At 46.1% G+C, this 25080-nt stretch overlaps 7 protein-coding genes across 7 annotated transcripts; 3 read left to right on the forward strand and 4 right to left on the reverse strand.

Moving 5' to 3' along the window:
- Positions 1-843: 843 nt before the first annotated feature.
- LACBIDRAFT_333262 (uncharacterized protein) lies at positions 844-3641 on the forward strand (the record flags this gene model as incomplete). The annotated part of the gene is made up of 15 exons (XM_001887880.1): positions 844-874; positions 944-1057; positions 1124-1168; positions 1230-1241; positions 1303-1424; positions 1585-1676; positions 1807-1900; positions 1963-1993; positions 2040-2414; positions 2470-2784; positions 2848-3023; positions 3077-3125; positions 3196-3417; positions 3471-3482; positions 3586-3641. 15 exons carry the CDS (start codon positions 844-846, stop codon positions 3639-3641), a joined length of 1746 nt encoding a protein of 581 aa, XP_001887915.1.
- Positions 3642-3926: 285 nt separating this feature from the next.
- On the reverse strand, positions 3927-5021 carry LACBIDRAFT_333263 (uncharacterized protein; the record flags this gene model as incomplete). The annotated part of the gene is made up of 6 exons (XM_001887918.1): positions 3927-4059; positions 4112-4176; positions 4381-4674; positions 4731-4775; positions 4825-4921; positions 4987-5021. The coding sequence occupies 6 exons, from the start codon at positions 5019-5021 to the stop codon at positions 3927-3929; spliced, it is 669 nt and encodes a 222-aa protein (XP_001887953.1).
- A 2932-nt stretch (positions 5022-7953) lies between these two features.
- Positions 7954-9228, reverse strand: LACBIDRAFT_333264 (uncharacterized protein; the record flags this gene model as incomplete). The annotated part of the gene is made up of 1 exon (XM_001887919.1): positions 7954-9228. The coding sequence occupies one exon, from the start codon at positions 9226-9228 to the stop codon at positions 7954-7956; it is 1275 nt and encodes a 424-aa protein (XP_001887954.1).
- Positions 9229-10260: 1032 nt separating this feature from the next.
- LACBIDRAFT_295590 (uncharacterized protein) lies at positions 10261-13145 on the reverse strand (the record flags this gene model as incomplete). Its single annotated transcript, XM_001887920.1, has 16 exons — positions 10261-10298; positions 10346-10481; positions 10546-10593; positions 10616-10711; positions 10735-10760; positions 10814-10939; positions 10989-11098; positions 11221-11371; positions 11645-11648; positions 11771-11796; positions 11894-12052; positions 12108-12267; positions 12318-12615; positions 12683-12847; positions 12955-12990; positions 13121-13145. The coding sequence occupies 13 exons, from the start codon at positions 13143-13145 to the stop codon at positions 10651-10653; spliced, it is 1347 nt and encodes a 448-aa protein (XP_001887955.1). The 3' UTR covers positions 10261-10298; positions 10346-10481; positions 10546-10593; positions 10616-10650.
- A 30-nt stretch (positions 13146-13175) lies between these two features.
- LACBIDRAFT_310949 (uncharacterized protein) lies at positions 13176-13663 on the reverse strand (the record flags this gene model as incomplete). Its single annotated transcript, XM_001887921.1, has 4 exons — positions 13176-13182; positions 13235-13318; positions 13368-13543; positions 13592-13663. The coding sequence occupies 4 exons, from the start codon at positions 13661-13663 to the stop codon at positions 13176-13178; spliced, it is 339 nt and encodes a 112-aa protein (XP_001887956.1).
- A 1190-nt stretch (positions 13664-14853) lies between these two features.
- On the forward strand, positions 14854-15374 carry LACBIDRAFT_310950 (uncharacterized protein; the record flags this gene model as incomplete). Its single annotated transcript, XM_001887881.1, has 3 exons — positions 14854-15113; positions 15171-15245; positions 15302-15374. The coding sequence occupies 3 exons, from the start codon at positions 14854-14856 to the stop codon at positions 15372-15374; spliced, it is 408 nt and encodes a 135-aa protein (XP_001887916.1).
- A 4101-nt stretch (positions 15375-19475) lies between these two features.
- LACBIDRAFT_333266 (uncharacterized protein) lies at positions 19476-20620 on the forward strand (the record flags this gene model as incomplete). Its single annotated transcript, XM_001887882.1, has 3 exons — positions 19476-19491; positions 19685-20055; positions 20528-20620. The coding sequence occupies 3 exons, from the start codon at positions 19476-19478 to the stop codon at positions 20618-20620; spliced, it is 480 nt and encodes a 159-aa protein (XP_001887917.1).
- Positions 20621-25080: the final 4460 nt, after the last annotated feature.

Here is a 25080-nt window from a genome sequence, read left to right on the forward strand (position 1 = left end):
TCTGACTCTGAGTTCCATACATCTACACTCCCTCCAAGGCACACCTGGGCCAGGTTCATCCATTGATGATCCGATAGCGCTAGCGTCCAGTAATGAGAGACAATCGGCAGTGGAGAGTTCAGCAGCTTCAAAAGACCTACTTGAACAGGATTTCGAGCAATGATATGGTATGGTGCAGTCTTTACATCTTACTTAGGAGAAACTAACCTTACACGCTGCAAGTGTACTACCACATTTACGACGAGCAAGGTGAAACCGTGTCAAAAACATCCTTCGACCAGAACACTCCTTCTTTGGGTCGCGTCAACACTCTCGCTATTCCACCACCTCACACTCTGGCTTCATTGAAGAACCACCTTATCAAATCCGAAAATATCTTGGCCCCCAATGTTCAGATCTTCCAGGATGAGGACACAAGTCTCCCTTAAATGACACAGATGTCATCGCTCTTGTTTCTAATTCTTTTCTGGGGTGTACGGAGGATCAGCCGATAGCGGTAACGTACGAAGTGCAGGGTGCAGGGGTTGCAAACAATGGTAAGTAAGGATTGTCTGAAATGCTAGAGTGCCGTCGTTCTCAAGTCTTTTAATGAGTTCTAGTTAATAATGAGAACCCGAACGACAGAGAGGCGCAACTCCAGTCTGTTTTAAATCAAACAAGAGAAGAGCTACGAAAAGCCAAAGAGGAAATAGAAAGACTGAAACAGACACACGTGCGCGAGCTAGATGAAGCGCGAGGATCATCATCTCAACCCCAACCTCATTCTTTGGTGGTGAGTAAACTAAAACATAAATTGCCCTGACTCAAACGACAACGGAGTCGCAGATGGGGAAACTTCAAACGATGAGAAAACTTAGAGCAACGCAGGATTGGAGTGAGTGCCAACATTGTCCACTAAATGGAATCTTGCACCTGCTGTCGCTGACTTCTGAATGACATATAGATCTAGGGGACTGCGATAAAAGGTGGCACTCGATGAAACTGGGGGATATCTTTCACACAAATGGTGTTGAGAGGAAGGAGGAATGGAGAAACAACGGGGCTGGCAAAATCTATAGTATGCATGCGTATTCGTGGATTTGGTATATGAGTTCCAGAACACTGATATCACCTTTAATTCAAGAATTTGATTGCTATCTGGCGACGAACTCTGCTGGAAGAGTAGCTTGTAAGTGCCCCCTCATCATCGTCGTCACAAATAAGTTGCTGAAAAACTCTGTCTTTTCCAGTTGCTGTTAAAGGTAATCTCCGTCCCCTACCTTTTGGATCTTTGTCTAATTTAGATCTTTTAGTTTATACGAGTTTTTGCTGAGCATAACGATGCTGCGAACTTGTATAATCATGGAGAAACATTGACTCTAACTCATGAGCTCCACGCCCTTCAATACTGGTTGGGTGAAACGGTTCCATTACTATTTATGAAAGTAAGTGCATACGATGTGTACACCACAACTACGATCCCATGCAAGTTGCACGACAGCTTCGAAATTGAATGCTTGCCACTTCAACAACTCAGCGTTCAATATCACATCATCGCAATTTGTCCAAAATTTGTCAACATTATCAATGTCATGACAAAAAAAGGACTCCTTCAACTTCATGTATCAAAGACGTGATTTAGATAAAAAAGGAGGGAATGCGGAGAGAGGATGGAGTGGTGCTCCAACTGTGTGGCTGTGTGTAATTGCCTCAAAAGGGTTTCGGTGATGTCCGAAATGTCGGGAGCTTGTGCGGTCGTGCCTTATTATTTGCAGCATGAGAAACACGATGGCTGTTTCATTGATCTTTCCCTTGACAAGCCCACAGGATGAACACTAACGAAGAAAGGCCGTTATACAGCAAAGACGGGAGTTCATCTAGGTCAGCCTTCTCTGAAGATGGCCGAGGAGGAATTGAGCCAGTGAGTGCCATTGGAGTGCCATCCGCGTCGGGCAATATCTCGTTTTCTGAATGATTGAATAGACACCACAACTGAGAGCTGGGGTTCGTTTTGGTGCGACTTTCTCTTATCCAGTCGCACGCGCATAATTGATCTCAAGCCACAAGTGCAGTATACTACCGACTATACACCAAAGGCGGTCCACTTGAATCGATCAACCCCATCTATTCCAACGACCGCTTCATCAGCCGCATTTTGTCCACATCAGTGAGACCACCTCACACTGTTGCATCATTCAAGAGGTATCTATGCAAAATTGAAGACCTAGCTCCCGAAAACTGTACTCTGTATCAGTCACTCACGGAAAACACAGCTTTGGAGGATTCTACTCGTCTCTCCCTCCGAGGCACACCTGGGCCAGGTTCATCTGTTGATGATCCGATAGCGCTAGCGTCCAGTAATGAGAGACAATCGGCGGTGGAGAGTTCAGCAGCTTCAAAAGACCTACTTGAACAGGATTTCGAGCAACGATATGGTATGGTGCAGTCTTTACATCTTACTTAGGAGAAACTAACCTTACACGCTGCAAGTGTACTACCACATTTACGACGAGCAGGGTGAAACCGTGTCAAAAACATCCTTCGACCAGAACACTCCTTCTTTGGGTCGCGTCAACACTCTCGCTATTCCACCACCTCACACTCTGGCTTCATTGAAGAACCACCTTATCAAATCCGAAAATATCTTGGCCCCCAATGTTCAGATCTTCCAGGATGAGGACAGCGAGTCTCCCTTATATGACACAGATGTCATCGCTCTTGTTTCTAATTCTTTTCTGGGGTGTACGGAGGATCAGCCGATAGCGGTAACGTACGAAGTGCAGGGTGCAGGGGTTGCAAACAATGGTAAGTAAGGATTGTCTGAAATGCTAGAGTGCCGTCGTTCTCAAGTCTTTTAATGAGTTCTAGTTAATAATGAGAACCCGAACGACAGAGAGGCGCAACTCCAGTCTGTTTTAAATCAAACAAGAGAAGAGCTACGAAAAGCCAAAGAGGAAATAGAAAGACTGAAACAGACACACATGCGCGAGCTAGATGAAGCGCGAGGATCATCATCATCTCAACCCCAACCTCGGCCTCTAGGGGTGAGTAAACTAGAACATAAATTGCCCTGACTCAAACGACAACGGGGTCACAGACGGGGAAACTTCAAACGATGAGAAAACTTAGAGCAAAGAAGGATTGGAGTAAGTGACAACATTGTTCATTAAATGGAATTTTTGCACCTGCTGTCGCTAACTTCTGAATGACATATAGATCTAGGGGACTGCGATAAAAGGTGGCACTCGATGAAACTGGGGGATATCTTTCACACAAATGGTGTTGAGAGGAAGGAGGAATGGAGAAACAACGGGGCTGGCAAAATCTATAGTATGGCGTATTCGTGGATTTGGTATATGAGTTCCAGAACACTGATATCGCCTTTAATTCAAGAATTTGATTGCTATCTGGCGACGAACTCTGCTGGAAGAGTAGCTTGTAAGTGCCCCCTCATCGTCGTCGTCACAAATAAGTTACTCTGTCTTTTCCAGTTGCCGTTGCAGGTATGCTCCGTCTCCTACCTTCTGGGTCTTTGTCTAATTTATATCTCTTAGTTTATACGGCCTTTTGCTGATGCATAACGGCGCTGCGAACTTGTGTACTCAGGGAGAATCGTTGACTCTTTTTCCCGATTTCCACATCCTTCTGGTTGGGCGAAATAGTTCCATTATGTATTTATATACATAAGTACGATATATAAAACTTCACAATTTGCAGGACAGCTAGGAAGATGGAATGCTTGCCACTTCAACAACTCAGTGCGATCTCATATGTGTATCATAGTGACTAACGTTCAGACCCACAAATCAGATCATAATTCCCAGTTTACAAAAAATAGGCATAGAAAAAACTCGTTCAATTTCGTGTATACAAGTCGTGATTAGTTTGAGTGAGTTACATGAACAATGTAGGAATGATGAGAATGGGATGGAAGTGGGGATGTTGAATCACTCAGTTTGGTGAATGCTGCTCTCCTTCTCGTCAGGGCCTCTGGATACAAAATCATTTTCCGGGATATCGTCTTCCGCGGCGCCTTGCTCGAAGGCAGCTTTGTGTTGCTCAAAGTGCGAACCGTGTTTTCTGTTGTCGTTAATAAGTGAGAGGAAAGGAAAAGGAGGAGGGAACAGCATACTCAGGTCCGACGATGGTGATGAAGACGACGAATGCGGCGACGACACCAATGAAGATACCTTGCACCTAGAACGGGTATGTCAATAGGACTGGGAGGCATTTGAATCCCACTAGGTACTTTGGCGTAATCGGGCACGGGAGTCAGCATACCGTCCTTTATGATCGTCGTTTTAAGGTTTTGGCCCCCAACTAAGGATGTCAACATAATTCGACTGGGAAGAATGAATGGTGAAAGACGCAGCAGAAGAGAGCTCTCCAGCCCGAATTCACCTCTGGAACGAGGTATAGATTGATCACAGCAGCGATGAGGTATCCAACCGCGTAACCCTCCTGTAGGAAACCACTACCGACACTGCGAAGTTCGACGGGCAAGTTTTCTAGAGCTGTGGAAGCTGCTAGACCCCAGATCCCACCCATGCCAATACCGAAGAGGGATCGGAGCGCAAGGAACTGCTTGAAGTTTTGCACGAATCCAGCGCCGAGCTCGAGGACGGCGACAAGGACAAGGTTACAAACGAGGGGCCACTTCCTGCCATAGCGATCCGAGACAATGCCGAATAACACCTGATGACAAAAAGAGATGAGAGCCGGAGCGAGCAAGGGAAGCGAGATAGACGCACCGCTCCCAGCGGTCGGAACAACAATGTGAGGGTAATTGCGGTCGTCTATCAATGATTGTCAGCTGTTTTGGACCATTGATGATAGACAACGCACGATGTCATGAGTAGACTTATTGAATTGATTTTGAAGGTGCGTAACGCTGAGGGATACAGAGAAAAAGTCGATAGCGTCGCACGTCCAAGCCAGCCATCTAAAGAAAGGACAGATCAATGGACATGCAACTTCAAGCGCTAGTCGAGGTTAGGTGTGACGTACCCGCAGAAGAACTGAGCCCATTGGAGCCAAGTCATGGCGATGACAGTGAGCAGAGACCTTGACAGCTAACTGCATAATCGTAGACCATATCTAAAATTTACTTTGTGCGCTTTTATTTGTACAAACAACCATATTAGGTAGAACGCCCTTCCAAGTTGGCAAGTTCCAACCGCTCCACCCTTATGACGTGCGGGGCGGGATTGGAGCGTTTGGAGCAACTACCGAAACGGTGCTAGAATGGGGCAGCCCGCGCGCATATGGGCATCATGGTTTACATAGCCACAGCCTAAAACGGATGTTTATGCACAACCAAAGGCGCAAAGTGAAATTTCAGATGTGGTCTACGATTATGCAGTTAGCTGGAATGCTGCCGCTCTTCTCTGCGGGGGACGAGGTTTTGCAAGAAGTAGGGGACCATCAGTTACGCCGATGATGGAATGACAGAAGTGAGGAACCTAAAATTTGATGGCCGAGGAAGAGCAGTTTTAAGAGTTGCTCCATCCCGATCCTGTAGAGTTGTGATTCGAAGGGGTTATTCTGAAGTTATTTTTAGCTTGTGTGCACGAGGGGCAGATAGACAGTGCGGTGATTTAAGGGATCTTGTCATACCCCGGGGATGTCTTGGCTGATGTTTGGGTGGTATAAAGGCGCAGAGGTCCTTCCTAGGTCGCAAAGCTTCCTCAGGATGTTTGCGCGCTTGGTCATATACCGTTGACGGCGTGTGTCTGCAAGGTTTGTTTCCCTTTATGACATACATAAGATCGTGATGCGATGGTCCGAAAACCGACAATCCCCCGACTGTGACTTTTCATGGTTGTTTATGCCTAGATAAGGTCTTTGAATCAGTACAAGGGGGTCCTAGGATTAAAAAAATAGACCTGGGGTCGATTTTTTTTTTAAGCCCTTACTGGCTTGACCTACCTACCTACGTAATCAGGCACGTGTCCATATATGGTAAGATGACATCATCATTTTCATCGCTTTGTCCAAGATGCCTCGCAAACCCAGTTTTGTGAATCTATTTCCTACCAAATGCAATGTAGATGATACTGGAATATAGGTGAGTGACTTGTAATTTTTATTGTATAGAACATATTTTAATGTTGGCAGATCTAAGTCTGTTGGCAAGTCTGGCTTATCCGAGTTTTGCAATTGGGCATGTGGTGTTTTACATAATTGGTATCAAGAACAAGTTTCTAAACAACTTGCCAGTAACTTGTAAGTGATGTTTAGTGACTGTATTTCTTTGGTTGTGCCAGCTTCCACCTTCAAGATGAGCTTTGTGACATTGACACTTGGTGGAGATTAGATAAGCTTGAAGAAATACTGTACTAATACGACCATGCCTTCGCATCACACATCACAGAGGTCTCTGAAGGAAGTGAAGTGAGTGTGATGTCACACATCACACTGGCTTTTGAAGCCATTCCTGGCATTTTAAAATATCCATTTTTTCTAATTTTTCTGGTGCCTGCGGCGCCCTAGCCATGTAAACAGCACTCGGCATATTTCATCTACTTCTAACAAGAATTGTCCCACCATCTAAGATTTTTCTGCATGTACAACATTGTTTTAAATTTCAAATTGACGATGGCCCCTGTTCGGACGAAGAGCTCATACTCTTCGTCACACATCACATCGGATATTGAAGTCATGAAGAGATGGTCAAAACGTGTCACGCCCAAAAGGGCCAGAAGAGATGGTCGTATTAGTACAGTATTATATAATGCTTCAATATCATTGAATTCAGACTGATCTACATGCTTTGGAGTGCACTAGCACTACTAATTCGCAGGGGATGGCCTTCCAGGACTGTTTTTAGATCATTTTGTAGAGGGTTCCATATTTTTTTTTCTCAGCCTGTGGCTGACCTACCTACCCAACCCCCGGTCGGACTTTGGAATCCTAAGACCCCCTTGAATCAGTACTTCTTCATTTGAGAATTGTCTCCGAAGAACGAAGTGGTCAAGAGGAAGGACCAGGTCATTGTTGTTTGGCATTGTTAACGTGCATAATCAATCGCCTATTCAGGAAGCCGGTGTGACTCAACCTCCTCATCATGCGACCTCGCTGTATTGAAGTCACCTGCACGGCGTGCCGTGCAGAAGCTTTGTGTATTTCGGGTCGGAAACAGCGTCGACAGACGTGGGTTCGCTAACGGTTGCCATAGTGCACACGGCAAGTGGCTCGTGACGCCCGCAGGGCAGGCAGTCAGTTGCAATACCCTCATTTCATTATTCTTGCTCCAGAAGTTATCGCACCTGAAATGAACGCCCGCCCATAAGGAGCCCTATGGCGATCTTTCCAGCGAAAACGACCCCACGCGGGTCTCCCAAACCAAGTTTATTCCCGGTCGACATCTCGGACCTTCATCTACAACAGATAGGCAGTGCGTTCTCTTAATGCCTGGAACGTGCCGATCTTTTCTATTCACTGTAGTTTTTTCTGTAAGACCATCTCCGTTATCGCGTTCTGCTTCGATAATTTACTTTTTGGATGAGAAATCCATTCTAGTTATCGGCTTATCGAACATTCATGCGACCCCAGTTCAAACCTAGATTTATCAGGTTTCTTTTTGATGATGGTCGTTAGGTTGGATTCTCGCCGGGACTGGGAAAGTAAGTCACACCAGCGTCAAGCGCTAGGGCCCTACTACCCAAGAAGTTCACGGGGTACGTGGGGGTTGGAAGGCGATAGCGGCCTTGGTGCAATTCTCATTTCAAACTCCGCATATGCAGTGACGCCCGTCAACGCCGTTAACGCCCGTCACTCAACGGAAACAGACGGCCTTTCCCCGTACGTCTACCGTACGTCAGGAGACTTGCGACAGGCCCAGACGGTACGGTGACGGTGCCCGTCTGACGGACCCGTCTATCCGTCTAAGACGGACACGGTGAGCAGCCCTACCCAGCAGGCATTACGGTCAGACTCAACGTACCACAATGTAAGGTTCTTCTTACCTCGCTTTCAGTCTTCAATATCAAAAATCCCTTCACGCCATGCGGTCGCCGTCGGATCGAGCCGTTTGTACCAGTGAGTAAACATTGCCGCATCGCGAAGCTCCAGAATAAATCCGTCGTCAATGAGAGGCTGAAGCTGCCCGGTTAACTTTTTCACATATTTTTGACTTTCAAAATCGCGACATGGATATAATGTGAGCTTCTCGATTCCAAGATGAGCGCATCTTCTTGATGTGACGATGTTGGCGAGCACATCTGTCTGTAACTCCGAATGACCACCAATATTGACAGAGAGAGCTCTCAGATTTGTTAGAAGTGAATCTCCATCTGGAAGGTGCTGCAGCGATGGGAGATACGGCTGAAAGTTCAAGATATCATCAAGATCCAGCTCGACGATGTGCGCAGCAGCTTTAAAAATACAAACAAAAGGCCAACCTCCGCCAAGAGAAAGCCTCTCAAGCGGAGCAACTTGTTGATAGAGCCGACGGCGGGTGGTCGCTGTCCAGAATACATCGTCAGCTCCATCGGAACTGGTGATGTCGCTGTCATTTTGAAGCCTCAGAGTCTTGAGCGCTGGGAAGTCAAAATGACCGAGGATGCTGGGATTTATTGGGTCGCTGAATCCGAATGTGAGATCGACGAGATGATGGAATATTACATGTTTAGCGGTTGATGGAGCCAGGGTGAATTCCTCGTAGAGGTCAAATAAACCATGCTGGAGGTTTGGGCACATTGGAAATAGCTGCAGCCACAAATGGGATTTAAGGAGACCGACGAGGATGAGGTGGGTCAACTGACTCCACGGAAGAATGAGCTGAAGGGGGGTGCCTCCCTCGAATGAAAGGCTGTCCATGCGGAGCCGCTGAAGGCGGGGTGCAAAGGGGAAGACAGGGGTTTTCGAGTCACTTTTGATGTTGACATTTTCCCGTATAATGGCAGATTCTAATTGAAGAAATTGAAGGGTAGACCACAATATGCCAGGACGATTAAGCTGCGTCTGTGTTGGCTGTGATGCAGTGGATAATTGAAGTTCCGTGGGGATCGGACAGACAAAACCGAGTAAATCAAGGTCAAGGTGGCGAAATCGATGGGCAAATGGAGTGATGCAGGCGGTGAACGTTTTCATCGCCTTCTCATGACGCTCATTCCCAGAGGTAAATTTGAAAGATAACGGAAGCGGGAAGTTTGACCGGGAGAACCACCTGTCCAGCAACTGGGGCAACTTTCTCCGCCGTTTTCGATTGATAGTGTTTGTGGAGACGGCAGCTGCAGTCCACAGCATGGGTCAGCCGCTAGCAATCGCTTGCCACCTTTTGCAGACACAGCATAAAGATATCGGGGGTCCCGCTGATTTGTTGATTTGTGGCGGGTAGTCATTGTGGGAAAGACAAAGCATGAATATCTCCGCGAGAAGTTCAACCGGGAGTCGTTCAATCGGAGGTATGACGCTGAGCGACTCGAACTTCAACCAAACCGATTGAAGCCACACCCTCTCCCTGAACCGAAGCTAGGAATCTTGACCTGAGCTTAAAGTAAATAATAATTTAGCCTGCACCTTTTGTTTGAATGACTTATCCTACCTTGTCCATGATGGCCTTGTGATATCACCGACGATTCAAACCGCAAGAATACAGGGCGGTCACAAGGCGGTCACTGCAAGGTCACTGCGAAATTGCAAGCGATATGTAACGTTTCAAAGCTAAAACAAATGGAAATGGGTTTTGATAGGTGCAAGATTGAGTGATTGCCAGGCGATGGCGTTAAGGAATAGGGAGATGGTAGTTTTGGTGAATGTGTGCTCGAGTCGTGCGCGTGACCTGGTTGTTTATCAATATTATTATTCGCACCACGATCATTCCAAGATCATTCATCCCAACCATTTCAGCTTTCGTCGTAAGTGTCTGATACAAAGTGGAATCATGTCCTCATTGCAAGTATCTCGACTCAGCATAGTTCCTCATCACCCAAGGATATTAGATTGGTGGCCGTGAAGGGAGTTCAATTTCTGATGTGGTTGAGGATCCGTAGGATGAAGGAGCTAGTCGACGAGGCAAACTTCAGCCCAAATATTGGAATGGTTCTCGTTCGTTGTGGGACATTGGGAGATAGTAGAAGATCTAGAGGCCATGAGCGAACACCAAGGTAAGTCATACGCACATTCAGAGCATAAATCCACTTACAATCTGTTCCACACACCTCCTAATTGTCCCACCCCTCCCAGTCGCTCATGCAGTCATGGCGTCATCTCCCTTGTCGTCTTGATTTGCTCCGATGACCGTTTATAACCACAATCGTCGTCGTCATTGACCTCTTTTTCAGGTGTTAGCGTGCGGGGGTTCATGACTTGGGCTGGGAGATTCTAGTACCTGGAAGGTCAACCACAGAACTTCACAAAAAGTCCCCCTTCATCCATCCGCACCGCCTCCTGATAAACGCATATACCGTCATTGAGGTGGTCGTGGGTTGGATTTATTGGATTTGGGTGCGGCATGACGTACATCACCGATGCGATCGCGTAGTGGAAGAGGAGGGAAACTGACCGCGTAAAGCAGAAAGGTAAGAAAGCCAGTTTGTAAAGTGTGGTTGGCAGACTACTGACCATTCTGAATGCCCACCCCGACCCCCTTCACCAATCTCCTCCACGTCATAGTCTTTGTTTCCATCAGAATGACGAAGCGCTCTTTAAACCGACCTGGACACGTCATCACTGCCCGTACGAGTCGTCTCCGTTGTCGTCGCGCCGCATTTGCATATGCCACAGATCTGGCCATCATCGTTTACAGTGAGAACATGGTCCGGACGAAGAGGAAAAAACTCCGGTGTTCGGATTTTTGAAAGGATGGGGACCGGGATCAATCGTGGCGTGCCAGAAGAAGGCGGCGGTCTCGACCTTGAAGGGAATCGTTACTCCACAATACCTCCGTACTACGCGAGTACATCTTCATTTTGGTAACGAAGGCCCTGTGTACGTCATTGTCCTGCGGAGAAAGGAGCTGATCAGGCGGTTAGAGGAGATTGTTGCAGATAGCATATGGTTCGGACCTTGCTATCTTCCAACCTGATACACGTTGAACTCGTCATCGTCGATGTCGTTTCGGTTGTTGCGAGGTGAGGAGTGTCGTAATAGTCAATGTTCATCGAGGCATCGATGACTACTCATTGGTCATGGGCTCAGGGAACTGGGGGACAGAAAAGTGAGCAATATCGGAAGGAAACAAGGTCAAAGCACCAACCGTTCCGCGAATCCCTTCCCCACTCATCGTTGTATACGCACAGCTTCCCTGTCCATCACGTTCAACATACGCATCCGCTTTCACATCGTTTTGTCCTGACCAGTTGCACGCGCCATCGGGAAGGTCACATTCAAAGACGCATTTCACGGAGTGGCGAGAGCGCATCGGAAACGTTGAGTGCTGTGATAGTTTCTGTATGATCGTCAAGTTTTGGTGGTATAGAGTCTGAGGCGGAGAACGACATACCATCTAAGAGCCATTGGCGCCTCTCATCACCGACGGGACAAATCCCTGCTATCTCCTAACTTCTTGTGGTAGTTCCGGAACCGCTGTTCCTCGTTGGCCCATTTACAAAAATCTCAAGGCAAGCCTATCGATCGAGTTTCTCGTTAGTTGCATGTAGCCTTATGATGGTAGGAGCTCCCAGCTTGACTGACCTAAAATCCACTTTTCCGACAGACAAACCAAACTTTGCCAGCACAGTGACATCATCCCCCAAAAATAACGGAAACAAACACCGACTAATAATAATATTAACCCTTCTCTTACAGGACGGCAAAATCGTCGGAAGCCGTAATTAGGATAACTAACATGAAGATAGATTGGTTACAAGAGATCTGTGAATTTAGGAATTTTTTGATGACGTTTAGTCAATATTTGGTTTATGTCTCTCAGATACGATGCGCAGGAAGAGCATCCGCGAGCTTCACTAACTGAATCGATCTCGAAGCGTCTGGGGTCGAGGACAACTTTACGGATGTGTTGGTCTGTGATCGAAGCCCAAGCGTTGGGGTGACTTCCATGCTTGGAGCTCTTCGGAATTAAATCCAAAGAATCCCTCGCTAATCGATCCCATTGTGCATAGTAATTGACCTGTTGCGACATCGTCAGCGTTATAATCTATAAACCATATTTTGAATGCACAGACCCAGGCCACCAAAGCTCCGGGGACTGTGAGAATTTGAGCTGCTAGCGTCAACGCTGAAGGGGCGGAAACTGTGACGGGAGCTGCTTTATCGGCGAGATCTGTATAGCCATGTTTCAAGGCATAGTTCAAGATCTCCATAGGTTTCTGTTCGACTACGTAACTATTAAGCATCAGCGTTGCATCGTCTCGTCCACACCTGTACACACTCACTGCATTCGGATATTGCATGTATTCATCGCGCCGTATACCTCGTATTTCTCCGCCGCCTCCGCCAAAGCAAAGAGCAGATCGAATTCAAGATTCAGAACGGATGGTTGGCGTGATGGATGGGTGAATTGAAAGAGGAGTTCCAGAACCTCCGCTGGCTCAGAGAGTACAACGACCTCATCAAGGGTAGGAATTTTGGCAGGAGCAAATCCTCCTGTGTTTGCCTCAAGGCGGGATCGGTAGACGCGGAACAAGACACCATCTGATGATTGGAAAACAACATCGGCAGCCGCATCGCAAACTGAAAGTAAAAAGTTGTGAGCTTTCACGGGTATTCGATGGCTTTAGTTCTATCGATCATAACGCACAGTGTTTTGAAGTCCGCTGCTCTGCATTCGACGGCTCCGCAACGACAGTTCCATTTCGAAGGGAGGACATGGCGGTTGTAGAGTTGGTTATCGACAAGTTATCAAGATCTCTTAATCGACGCATCATCGCCGAAGCGCTGGCCCACGTGAAGAACGTTTGCAGGGCTATAACTTATACTACTTAGTAGTATAACGTATTTGCATAACTCGTGATCGAGGCTGCAAGATAAGATTATGAAAAGCCATGTGATAGTAGTACGTTGATTACTTACCCAAACGCAGAGGGACCAAAGCGGCGAGAGCGATTGCTGCAAGAATCATTCGACATGGCACATGGGATCCACTTTGTGAATCCAAAATGGTTATCAGCCGCTACCTGAAATTCAAATAATTTAGTAAGACTAAGTTCGACTCAGAAGGTATGTATTTGCCACGTACACGTTGCCGAGGAGCCAGCGGGCATTTCTAACTTGTCTTCAGGTAAAGCCCACCCTTACTTCCTAAACCAACAAATGAGCCAACGTTCGTGAGAGTTGAGGAGAGGGTACAGACCTAGACCCCGTCACGACTTTTCCAACAAATAAACGGACTCCGTTTCGTAGATTCAGAATCGCCTCCGCAACGCCGTTCACGTTACTTTTGCTTAGGTTGAGAAGTGTCAATGAAGTGCACGTGAAACTCGTACCTGGTCTGTCTGCAAATAGAGATCGTCCTATCTTCCACTAGACTTGTGACTTCTAAGTCTCTCGTGCCAAGGAGATGAAATGGAGGAAAGAATAGTGCTGCTGCTGATCCCATCTTCGTCGCCACCACAGGCATGATAGCTACAACGCAGTGTTCGTTTTTGGCGTTGGTGAGAATCTAGCTAGGGGATGAGACACGGAGGCATTGGTGGTAGCATTAACGTACAACGATGTTATCGTCCCCGCCATGTAGCGAACAAGGGATTAGGCTGTACATAATGAATTGCTTGTCCATCATCAATCAATACTCATTGGATGGGGCCAGGGAACTGGGGGACAGAAAACTGAGCAATATCGGAAGGAAACAAGGTCAAAGCACCAACCGTTCCGCGAATCCCTTCCCCACTCATCGTTGTATACACACAGCTCCCCCCTCCATCATGTTCATCGTGCGCATCCGCGTTGACATCGTTTTGTCCTGACCAGTTGCACGCGACATCGGGAAGGACACTTTCAAAGGCGTATTTTACGAAGTGGCGAGAGAGTTTCGGAAACGTCGAGTGCTGTTATAGTTTCTGTATGATCGTCAAGTTTTAGTAATATAGAGTCTGAGGCGGAGAACGACACACCATCAAGAGTTGTCGTCGCTCATCGCCGACGGAACGAATCGTGGCACTTCCCAAATGCTACCTCTCTTGACAAAAATCTTAGACCGTGAGCAAGCCTATAGATTGGGTTTCTCATTAGTTGTATGTGGCCTTATAACAATATGAGCTCCCAGACTGACTCACCCAAAATCCACTTTTCCGACAGACCAGAGCCACATTGACAAGTTTTGGTTGGGCGGTTGATAGGGTAAGAATTTTTTGACGGCGCGATATTGTCATCCACAAACTCCAAAAAATAATGGAAACAAACAAACAAACACATTGATCCGCCCACGGCTGCACCCTCCCCAATTCTCGTACAACTCCTCCCAACTCATTCCTACCGTGATCTCCATTATCTTTGTCACCCCCATCCTCCTTGAGTACCTTGTCCATCTCTCCCTATAGGAACGTCGTTTCCTCCCTACTGTCCTCCACGCATACCCTTCCTTACTTGACTCCTCCATCATTGCCCCACTTCTTCTCCGTGCTCTGGCAGCACTAGCCCTACCTCGTTTCCCATAGCATGGACTTCATGCATGTTTATTCTCGGCGCCAACGGAACCGGCAAATCCACGTCATCACAGATGTCCTCCAACCACGCGAGGGACCATCTGTAGTCAAGCAGCCTTCGAACTCGCAACATTCAGCGGGTCAGTTACCGTATCACTCGAGTCCAATTTAGTATTTCCAGCTATTGTTTAGCCAGAAGTTTCCCGAGACCTTGAAGGATATCATGGTCCGTCCTTTCTGTTGGCGGTATATGCGGTGTGATTATTCATTGATTGAGTGGTTCGGATAGGCTTGAAGAGCACACTTGGGTCGATTTGAGCTGTTGGGCATGCATCAGACTGCTGCGGTCAGGCAACTTTTGGATGGATTGAGGAATCGGTGGGTGTTCTTTTCTCTTGCGTTTTGTTGCGAGGCCAGTGTCCACTTTTTTCGTTCTATATATTCGGCTTTTGTTCTTTTGCTCTCCCCGCCCTCCCTTTATAACCACATTTGCGTACTCTCATGCGGGTTATGCTTCCCTGCCATTAGTTCGGAAACTCTTGTCTGTTGCTCCGCCACGTGTCTTCTCTTCACCCTGCTTTTCCATCCGTAACACGCTCATGTTATCTCCTGCGTCATTTTCCTCTTGCCTTACCCCTTGTTTAGTGTAGAGATTTCACCAGCCATCCCCGTTGCCCTCATCCACCTCAATTTCATTCGCAACCCCCCGCCTTATGTCTCGTATGGTTTCCCTACCGTCCCGCAACATGTACTGAACTTCAGTTTTTCTCTTACAGCGTCGTCTGCGCTCAGCTGGGGGTGGAACACCCACATATCCTCCTCACAGTACGCCCTTTAATCCCGGACTGATATTGATGGTGGACGCTACACATTCTCAGGTATCCTATCCTTCAATTTTTTTTGGTCGTTAGTTGACACCATCTATTTTGTACAGAATGGAACTCCTATTTGGCAGAGAGAGGGCTTCTGGAAAATTGACCTGTAAGGCCTGCAATCATCCGCCTCATTGTAAATGGTCAATTTCACTGATATGTGAAATTATTTCCAGTGGCTAGTCAAGATTACTCTGGGCAACTAGAAATCTGCGTGGCACCAGCGTGGCGTGCGTGCCACTTGCGTGCTAATTTTCACGCATGTCACGCAACTTGCACGCTTGCCACGCAGGTATCACGCAGATGATGGTGTACGCGTGTACCATCCTGGCAATATTCTGTGCCAATGTAACGGAAAATAGACTGTTGTGTTTACGTTGTGTGTAGGTTAAAGCACCTACTATATCACTATACTACAATAAGGATAGTCAGAAGATAACTTTCCAACGGAGGTCTAAATTCATCTGTTTCCCACGCCACTCAAGGGCGATTAAACTCTGCTGAAAGTGAGCGCGACGCCTGAAAGCACACTGCACAATGAGTAAATCTGGCGTACATAGAATAACGATGGAATATAATGGTTTTTGTTATTTAATTAAAGCGGGCAAAGTAATGATGTAATGTTTCCCACCTTCGGGGAACATTACATCATTAAGATTTGACGGCTCTATATTCATACAAATGACCTCCACACTAATAGCCCCTTTCTCTGAAAACAATTTAAATGTGTAGAACTAAAGAAAGGCTTCTTACCCATCCCAATTTTTTTGAGAAATAATGACAGGAACATCCTCTAATAAGTCTGACAAAACAACGATGTGACAGCTAACGAGGTATCGATAGACCAAATTTTGAAATGCTCCACTTAATGATTCTGTTTACTTGTGGAGCCTCAGGGTATGTGCAAACAACCTTACTGGGAATCTATGACTATGTACGCAGCAAGCGAGAAGGGGTGGGAAGCAATGCCCGCCAAATGCCTGGCCGTAGTTGTTTGGACAGCTCCAAAAGTAAATAAAATCACTAAGTGGAGCGTTTTGGAATCTGGTCTATCGATACCTCGTTAGCTGGAAGACAAGATTAGCTTTCGGGTCAGCCAGCTTCATAGCTTTATTTTCCTTCGTATACACATTATTTTAGTAGCCCGGCGTTGAACGGCTTTTTATAATATGTCATAGAAAAATATGAGACATAATGATGCAATCATGTAAAAAATTCACACTTTTTCTGGCAGAGAAAAACCATCTTGACGTCATTGAATTCAATCCTTCTGAATTACTTTGTCATTCCCATATGGTGTCAATCAATTAAGTTTAAACATCGTAATAAGTAGCAACTTTCTGTACCGAATCAGTGATGCACGGAGCAGTCACGCATGATCAGGACCTTGACACGCATCACCATGCAGATGCGTGCATGTGCTCACGCATCAGCACGTGTCAGCACGCATCTGCACGTTAACTTACTGACCCCTGAAGCTCACGCTCATCCACGTGTCTGCATGCACTAGCATACAGTCGTGGACAAGCAAAGCCCACCAATCACTTTTCTCACCGAAAACTCGATGAAATTGCGAGATTCTTTCAGAATCTTGCTCAGTTTTTCAAAAGACGTCGAAAACACCCCCTCCGAAGTTTTTCCCACGAGTAATTAGTAATTGCCAAATTTTTAGGGTCAAGAATCGCAAATGTAATGTACAAAATTCAGTTGAGAGCTGTATCTAAATGCATCATTGCGGTCCTCGAAACACTTCAGTGCCCTTTTTGCTTTTGCACAGCCCACTGGGCAGCCTCCCCAGTCAATCTGATGTGATAAGCCGACATCCACTGCCATGATCAGTTGATAAACAGCCAGATCACCTCAGCAGGACAAGCATTTAGTGCTTCTGAGGTGGCATTGACTTTCTTCTTAGGCAGCATTAGTCAAATTCAAGATTTTATTGTGGGCCAACCACTCGATGAAACCCTTTGAAACGCGGTGGACACGCTCCGTCTATTGAAAGGAAGCAATTGCGCATTTTTTCGGATTTTTCCATTTCCTTTTAAGGGTTTTTGCCAAAATTTCAGGGACCATTTCCTTAAATAGACATTTTCTCAAGAACTGCTCGATAAATCTCTTTGAAATTTGACTGGGAACTTCAGCTAACTAATATGCATCATTTCAGATACTCAAAAAGGAAGTGCTATGTCAGCCATTTTTTTAGTGGGCTTTGCTTGTCCACGACTGTACTACTATCACGCTAACACGCACTTGTGAACACCCATGCACGCTACCCATTTATATTAATAAATACTGGGTCTTTGGACGATGCATCAAGCCACAATTTAGAGTTAGGTTCCATTCAATGGAAAGTGATCGATGCTCAGCAGGTCAACAAATATCATCCTGATTCTTCCTTGCTTTCTCCTTCATCTAAAGGCAAAATTCTCAGACGATGGTGAGTCCCCTGACATTAAACCAGATTCAGATTCTAAATATTTCATGTAGGACTTTCTCAGACATGTTTTTCGGTACTTCAGACTGCCAGAACCAGATGAAGCACAATCTAAAAGGGCTGTTTCGACTGTGAAAAAATTTCAGGACCTAATACCTGTATGTAGCATGGATGGTACATTGGAGTCATGCAATATTAAATATTTTCTAATTAGTCGGACTGTGTTAGGCCGTCTATTGAGGTACACCGCCAACTGTCAAAAATGTGACTGTAAGATCACTCGGAATGATGGATGTCACCCTGACGCTCAATATAGATTGCAGGTGACACCAACATGACTCACATCTTGCTAAATTTGGCCTGTGTTGATGTCATGCACAAGGCCCTTGATGGCTGTTGCTTGACACCTACTCGACAGCTTAGTCTGTCAGCAGCTATTCAAAAAACCTGCCGCCGACCTGCAGTACAGGCAACCTGAACATTCCTCACCATGTACCTACAACATCCATTACTAGCTGTCCTCACCATATCATTGGCACTAGTGCTTGGAAGTCCAGTCTCAAGACTGAAAAAAGACTGAGACTGGACTGGACCAAGACTGCCCAAGACCGGAAATTCCCAGGACCATCAAAGACTGCAACCGCAGTCCGGTTTTCGGTCTCTCATGATTTCGGAAAATTGAAGACCGACAAAAGACCGGTCTAACCAGTCTTAACCGGTTTTACCAGAACTCGTAAACAAACAAAACTTGTAACCAAACAGAAATCATCCAAATACAAACACACTCTCTTCCCATCACCACCCTTCGTGACCACCACCTCACATTGTGAGTGCCCACCATGGGCTAAACGACATCGACCGTTGCCTCATGCAACAACATCGACCACTGCCAACCACTTCCACATTACCCCCTCGCCCTCTGCCTCCTTTGGCATTGACGACAACACACGACAACAGCCATGCAATGACGATGGAGACAGGCGGACAACGATGATGCGACGTGGCAGCGACGTGGGCTAAACAACATCGACGGCTGCCTCACACATTGACATCAACCACTGCCACATCACCCCTTTCCCCTCTGCCTCCTTTGGCGTTGACAACAACATGCGACGACCAGCAACGACACGACGTGGCACTGACGACAGATGACGACAACAACCACAGACAACCACAATGACGATGGATGACTGAGGACCATGCGAAGAGTATGAGACAGGCGATGACGGACAACAACAAGGATGCACGAGTGGTCCCCCCCCCCCTTCCCCCTCGTTCACCCTTGTGTAGTACTAGTTTATTTAGTAAATTACATACATATTTTCCCCATGTCAGTAGCTACGAGACCGGTTCTCAACTGGTCCTCAACCAGTTGAGACTGAGACTGGTTGAGACCAGTCCTTCAACCGTAAAAAACCGACGAAAACCGCACTGAACCGGTTGATGTCGGTTCAGTCCAGTTTTTTGTGGCTCTTCAACCTGTGAAGACCGGTCTCAGTCCCGGTCTTGTCAAATTTGGACAAAAGACCGGACTGGACTGGACTTCCAAGCACTAATTGGCACATTGACTACACTTGGACTACACTGCCAATTTGTAAGAGACAGTTTTATATATATGTACATTAGTTGCACAAAAATATAGCCATGTTGCCAAAACGAGGTCTGTGCACTTCAGTTATAGAAAGAACAGTGACAGGCAAGTGAACAATATCAAGTTGTGAGCCGCAATTCGTTCAAGTCCGTTCAAACTCCGACATCATGGGGTCATGTTGAATTTTGAATTTCCCAACACGGAAATTCATTGTTCTTCCTTCCCAACACATCAATGAACAGCCTCCTTTCTCAATGAACAGTCTTTGAATGGTCTCCTCCCAATGAACGGCCTCCTCACGATGAATGGTCTCCTCCCAATGAATGGTCTCCTCCCGACAAACGGCCTCCTCCTTCCTTGACGAACGGCCTCCTCCTGCCTTCAACAAACGGCCTCCTTCCTCCCTTGACGAACGGCCTCCTCTCTCGACGAATGGCCTCCTCTCCCAACAAACGGCTTCCTCGACAAATGGTCTTCCCCCTGCCTTCGACGAATGACCTCCCTCCCTCGATGGATGGTCTCCTCCCTCCATTGACGAACGGCCCTTTCCCTCCCCCGCTTGCCCTCAAGACGGTGAAATGGGCCATCCAGGAAGTGCTAACTACAAATCCACACCTGGCACAGATGTGGCCTGTGAGTTCTTATATTACATAGTCACTTCTTACTTCCTTATCTTGTGTATAATTTCTGTGTCGTTGCCCCCAATAATTAATTTTTGGTTGTTATCTCTTCCCATTCAATAAATGAGCACATGGATCCTTGCAAAAGATTGGTGTTGCAGATGCCTACATGAAGCTTGAATTAATCTGACTATCTACCAAATGAAAACATGTACCTAGATGAATTCTACAGGTCTAGCTAAAAGCTGTTGATAATGCCATGGAATATGTGGGCTGAAGCACACTTGCTGCCGGACATCCACCTGGCCCTGCAGCTGTTATCAATATCTGAACTACACCTGGCGTCAACATCAACCTGGAGACACGCTGTTGTTGGGCAGTAATGACTGTTGAGAAAAGGTCCCATCAACATGTCCGACAGCTGCCAAGTTATGATGGACAGGGTTTTTCACTCACGTTTCTCTCACATGTTGACTATTTGGCAGTGTACATTGAAGGAGGTATTGGAGAGGAAAAGGTCGCATCACCCAACAAGGCACTGTGCATCACCGCTCATTGAAATCATGGATTTGGACTGATTTTCAATTACATCTAGAGGCTATTCCTATCTCCCAGAATAAATGTGCTTCGCAGTCTGGGAATTCTGGATCAATAGACGATGTCTTTTACAAGCGTACCTCGGACAGGAATTATGTACCAGTCACTTCCACACCTTTAAAATCCTCGTCTCTCCCCACTCTACACAAGAGTGATCCCTCTGATTCAGTCTATATTGACACCGGGGAATGGGATGGTTGGCCCAATGGAAACTTCAAGCGCGACTTTACACCTGCGGAGATTGAAGCAACAGGCAATCTCCGTGTGCATTGGGCTGTTCGAGTTAATGGAGGTGATCGAAAAGGAAATGAGCACACTGAAAACTGGGAGGGAGGGAAGAAATCCTCAAGACGCTGCCTGGGGGTCATTGAATGTGACAATCCCATTTGCAAAACACTTGTCCAACCCCACACAGTGGCTCAAGGAATTAACAAGCAGTTAACTGAACCATGTCAATGTGGGGCTGAGCTCTCTCACCGCAGGTGTAACATAATTTCTTACCTCTGGCGATGGTCGGATGGCGTTCATTACGAAAATGGTGGCTTTCATACGCACCATCAACCGACTCATATACTACACCTCCTTCCCAATGAATGGTGACAATTCAAAGAAATAGTCAAGGCATATCCAAAATCAGGACCACTTCAACTAATCGTTGGAGTTCCAGGACTCGATGGGCCTGGCAAATCTGTCGCGGATATCTCAGATGTGTTTTTGAATGCTCACCAGGTCAGCAAAGAGCGTTCAAAACTCAAGAAGGGTCATGTCCAGGGCACTGACGCTTTGTTAGCTTCATTTTCCAAGTTCGCTAATGAGCATCCAAACTTCGTTACCCATTCCACTCTCAGTGAAGAGGTGGTCATATTGGTCCAGACAAATTTCATGTGATCACAAATGGTCAAGAATCGGTGTTTGGAGGGTTCGGTCAATGGAATGGTGAATGATGCTGATACGCGTTGCATGGGGATGACCGTGAAAGTGCGAAACACGCGAACAAGGATCAAGCGCGTTGGGAAAACCCTAAACACCTAAACACTCACTCACACACACACACACACACTATCACAATCTCAGTGCACGAGTTCGAGGGCCTTTGGTATTAAGAAATACCACTTTTGTCTTCTTAGGTTCAAGTCTCAAGAGATTTCGTCTCAAAACGGGTTTTTATTATAAGGTGTGGTTTAGAATAGTTCAATAGAACAAAGTATGTCTTTCTGGGAACTTGGTCTCTTAAATGCAAAGTTCTTTGATCACAGTTTCTTTTATTAACACAAAACACGACTTCAATTGACTTTTATGACTCCTGTGAGTTTTTATTATGTCACTACACTCCAAAACCAAGGGTACGAGTACGCTGTCTCGTCTAAATGATACTGTGTTTTTAAAACCTCTTATTCAAAAGTCTCCAAGTAAGTTGACTCCCAAGCACACTGGCTTCGTTCACACTGTACTTTTCTGACCACAAAGAAATCTCCTTTAATTGATTACAACTGTCCACCTCCTAAGTTCCTACTTGGAGTGCAACTAGCTGGTCAACGGGGGGCGATTGCTCTCCTTTTGACCTGCCAGCGTGCTCCTTATATACTCCAGGAACCCCTATCTATGTTTTACATGTGTTTTAATGCAGGATACTTCGGTCCGAATTACAAATATGAAATTTAATGAACGTGTGGTATATTTTGTAGTCTATCTCTGTGAACACTACAGATTTTGTAGTGTCGCGTCTTTCATTTTCAAACGCATCAGTGTTTGATGCGTACGCGGAGTTAGCCGACGTAGCTATTCTTAGCTTGGCATGATCTCGCGTGTTTCTTTCTATGGCCCGGTTTACCGGTTTGACAGATGACATCACAAAATGATTAATGTTTCCTGATGTGTTGATGCGCATGTGTACGTGTTTACCAATAGTCTTCGGCCTTCCGTCGCTTCCGAGTTTTTAATTAAAATGCCTTGTCTTGGCTCGTCTTTTCATTACGGAGGTCGGGAGACACTCCGAAGGTGTTTTCAAATGTCTTTCTTAATTGTCAGGGGGTTCTTATTATATTTCATATAATAGAATGTGTCTTTTTCTCATGTTTGTACTTGTGACGTTCAGACGCATCAGTCTTTTGATGCGTACGCGGGAACTGCTGTACATGACTTTCTGAATGGCTGTGAGCCACGCTAAGTCTTCGTACGTTTACTACCTAGGTGTAGTTTAGTCTTTCAATGTTTCAGACATGCCGTTTAAGCGTCTATGTCGTCTTTTCTGTATTTCTTGTATAAGCATGAGTTTTCACAATAAATCCATTATGTGTTTCTAAACCCTTTGGTAGTAATGCAATTCTTCTCCCTGCGTTGGGTGTTTACTCTAGAACCTCTTCGTGCTCTATTTCATGGTAGGTGAATCTTAGATAGGATCCAAGTATAATGTCACGACGCGTACTGCTGCCAGTTCCAAAGCCTTGTCCTATTTTCAGATTCCACACATTTGCATTTTTAGTCAACTGCACCGGGTATGCGCATTGACTCTTTGTATCATTGCAATTGTATGTAGTGTATTTATTAGAGATGACCTTTTATCGGTAAAATCGTTAAAATTGAATTTTATACGGGTGAAATGGTTTCATCCGTTGTGGAAGTGCATCATGATCCTTTCATGACGCCCTCCCTTTTTTTATTTTATTTTATTATTGTTGTTTCTTTTTTAACGGTTGTTGTTTTTATATATATATTAACGGCGTATCCTCAAGAGACCGAAGTCACACCCGAGGACTGGACGGTAGGGTCGAGCTAACGATAGCTGGGAAGTCCGCGCTGAGGGCGGCAGTGCGTCCGTAAATAGACTCCCCAGCATCGGACGGTTCCCCGAGTCATCCCCAGTCTAAAGGTTTGACAGAGGAATCTGACGGGTGCGCCGTGGACATTTTCTTTTTTTGGTGTTCTATAGAATGTCGTGACCTTTTTTTAGAATTATTGGACAGGCAGCACGCGAGAACGTGTAGAATGCCTTGTGATTTCTGTTTTTGTATTTAGGTGACCTCCCACCTTGCGAATGGAGTATTCTTCCCCTCTTTTGACTTCGTTCACACCAAGACTTTTAAGATTTTAAGTGATTTACGTCTAACGCTCTTCCCCCTTCCGAACTCGTCGACCTCGGCTTTCGTTTGGACTCCTCAAGAATATTTCACGCACGCAAGAACTTCAAAAGACGCATATACGCGTACTTAAAGTTTTCCTACTGTGCACGTTGAGCGCTCGTCCACGCGTTCTCTCACGCCATCCGCGTTAAGTCCCTCTCGTCCCTTACTTTATTGTCCCAACTCGTCTTTCCCTTTCTTCTCCCATCTTTTTGTGTAGACGACCAGTTTCCGTCTCCCTCTGTTGAACTATCGTTCTTCCACAGTGGTGACCGAGACAGGGGATTGGTATTCCGCTCTACCTCTTCTCAAAAGTACCTGGAGCTAGATTGGTAGGCTTTTCTCGGTACTTTTTGCGCTGACTATTCGTTTTCAGGCGCATATAGTTAATAAATCTCCTGATTCGCACTTTGGTACGTCGACCTCCTCGTTTGTGCGCTGATTACTCGGTTTTCAGACGCATACATCTCACTCGCGACCCTTCAAACGGATCGCTTCTATTCTTCAAGAAAAAGTTAAGAACGGAACCTTCGACGCTGAGTTTTTTTTTCTATTGTTGTTTCCGTTTTCTTTTGCTTCTTTTATTTGGTTTTCATGCCTGAATCTTTGATGGCCGAATTGCCATTGGCGCCGTCTTCTTCAGAATCAAGTATAGTTACGACGCTCGGGATTCCGATGCCCACGCCGGGCACTCCTACCGCTCCTAATTTCAGAGGAAAGCGTGTAGAAGATTTTTTAGATTCACTCGAGCAGCATGCCGATAGTGCGCGAGTTCCACATTCGCAACTTCCTGGTTATGTTCTTCGTTATTGTCATATGAAAGTGCGAATCGTCATTGAAGGTTCTGCCGTCTGGGCTGGTGACGACTGGGTCAGGGCGAGAACTTTTCTTGCTGACCTCTATAGTTCGAATGACGCGATTCCCGTTAACTCACCCAACCGTCTTCGTCAGTGGAGTTTAAAGCATGGTGAATCTGGATTAGTGCTTTCCCGAAGAGATGTGGACAAGTATTACAGAGAGTTTACAGCGCTTTCTTCAGGTCTCGCTCCATCACGTATGTTAGAAACTGAAATTTCTCTTTGTTTTTACAGGGGTATTCCAATGACGTTGCGCATGAAAATCAAAAAGCGGATTCCTGTGGCCAACTTGAAGGCCTCATCGCCTCCGTCCATCGCTTCATTACTCGGATGGCTTAGAGCCGAATTTGACGAAGAGGACTTGGACGCGAAAATTGGTCCAGTGAGCCTAGACTTAGATTCGGATTCTGACACGAGTTCTAGTGAATCCGATGACAACCTCGATAAAACTCCGGTTGTGAAGAA

The sequence above is a fragment of the Laccaria bicolor genome, genomic scaffold, assembly GCF_000143565.1.
Source record: "Laccaria bicolor S238N-H82 LACBIscaffold_49 genomic scaffold, whole genome shotgun sequence".
Taxonomy (NCBI): domain Eukaryota; kingdom Fungi; phylum Basidiomycota; class Agaricomycetes; order Agaricales; family Hydnangiaceae; genus Laccaria; species Laccaria bicolor.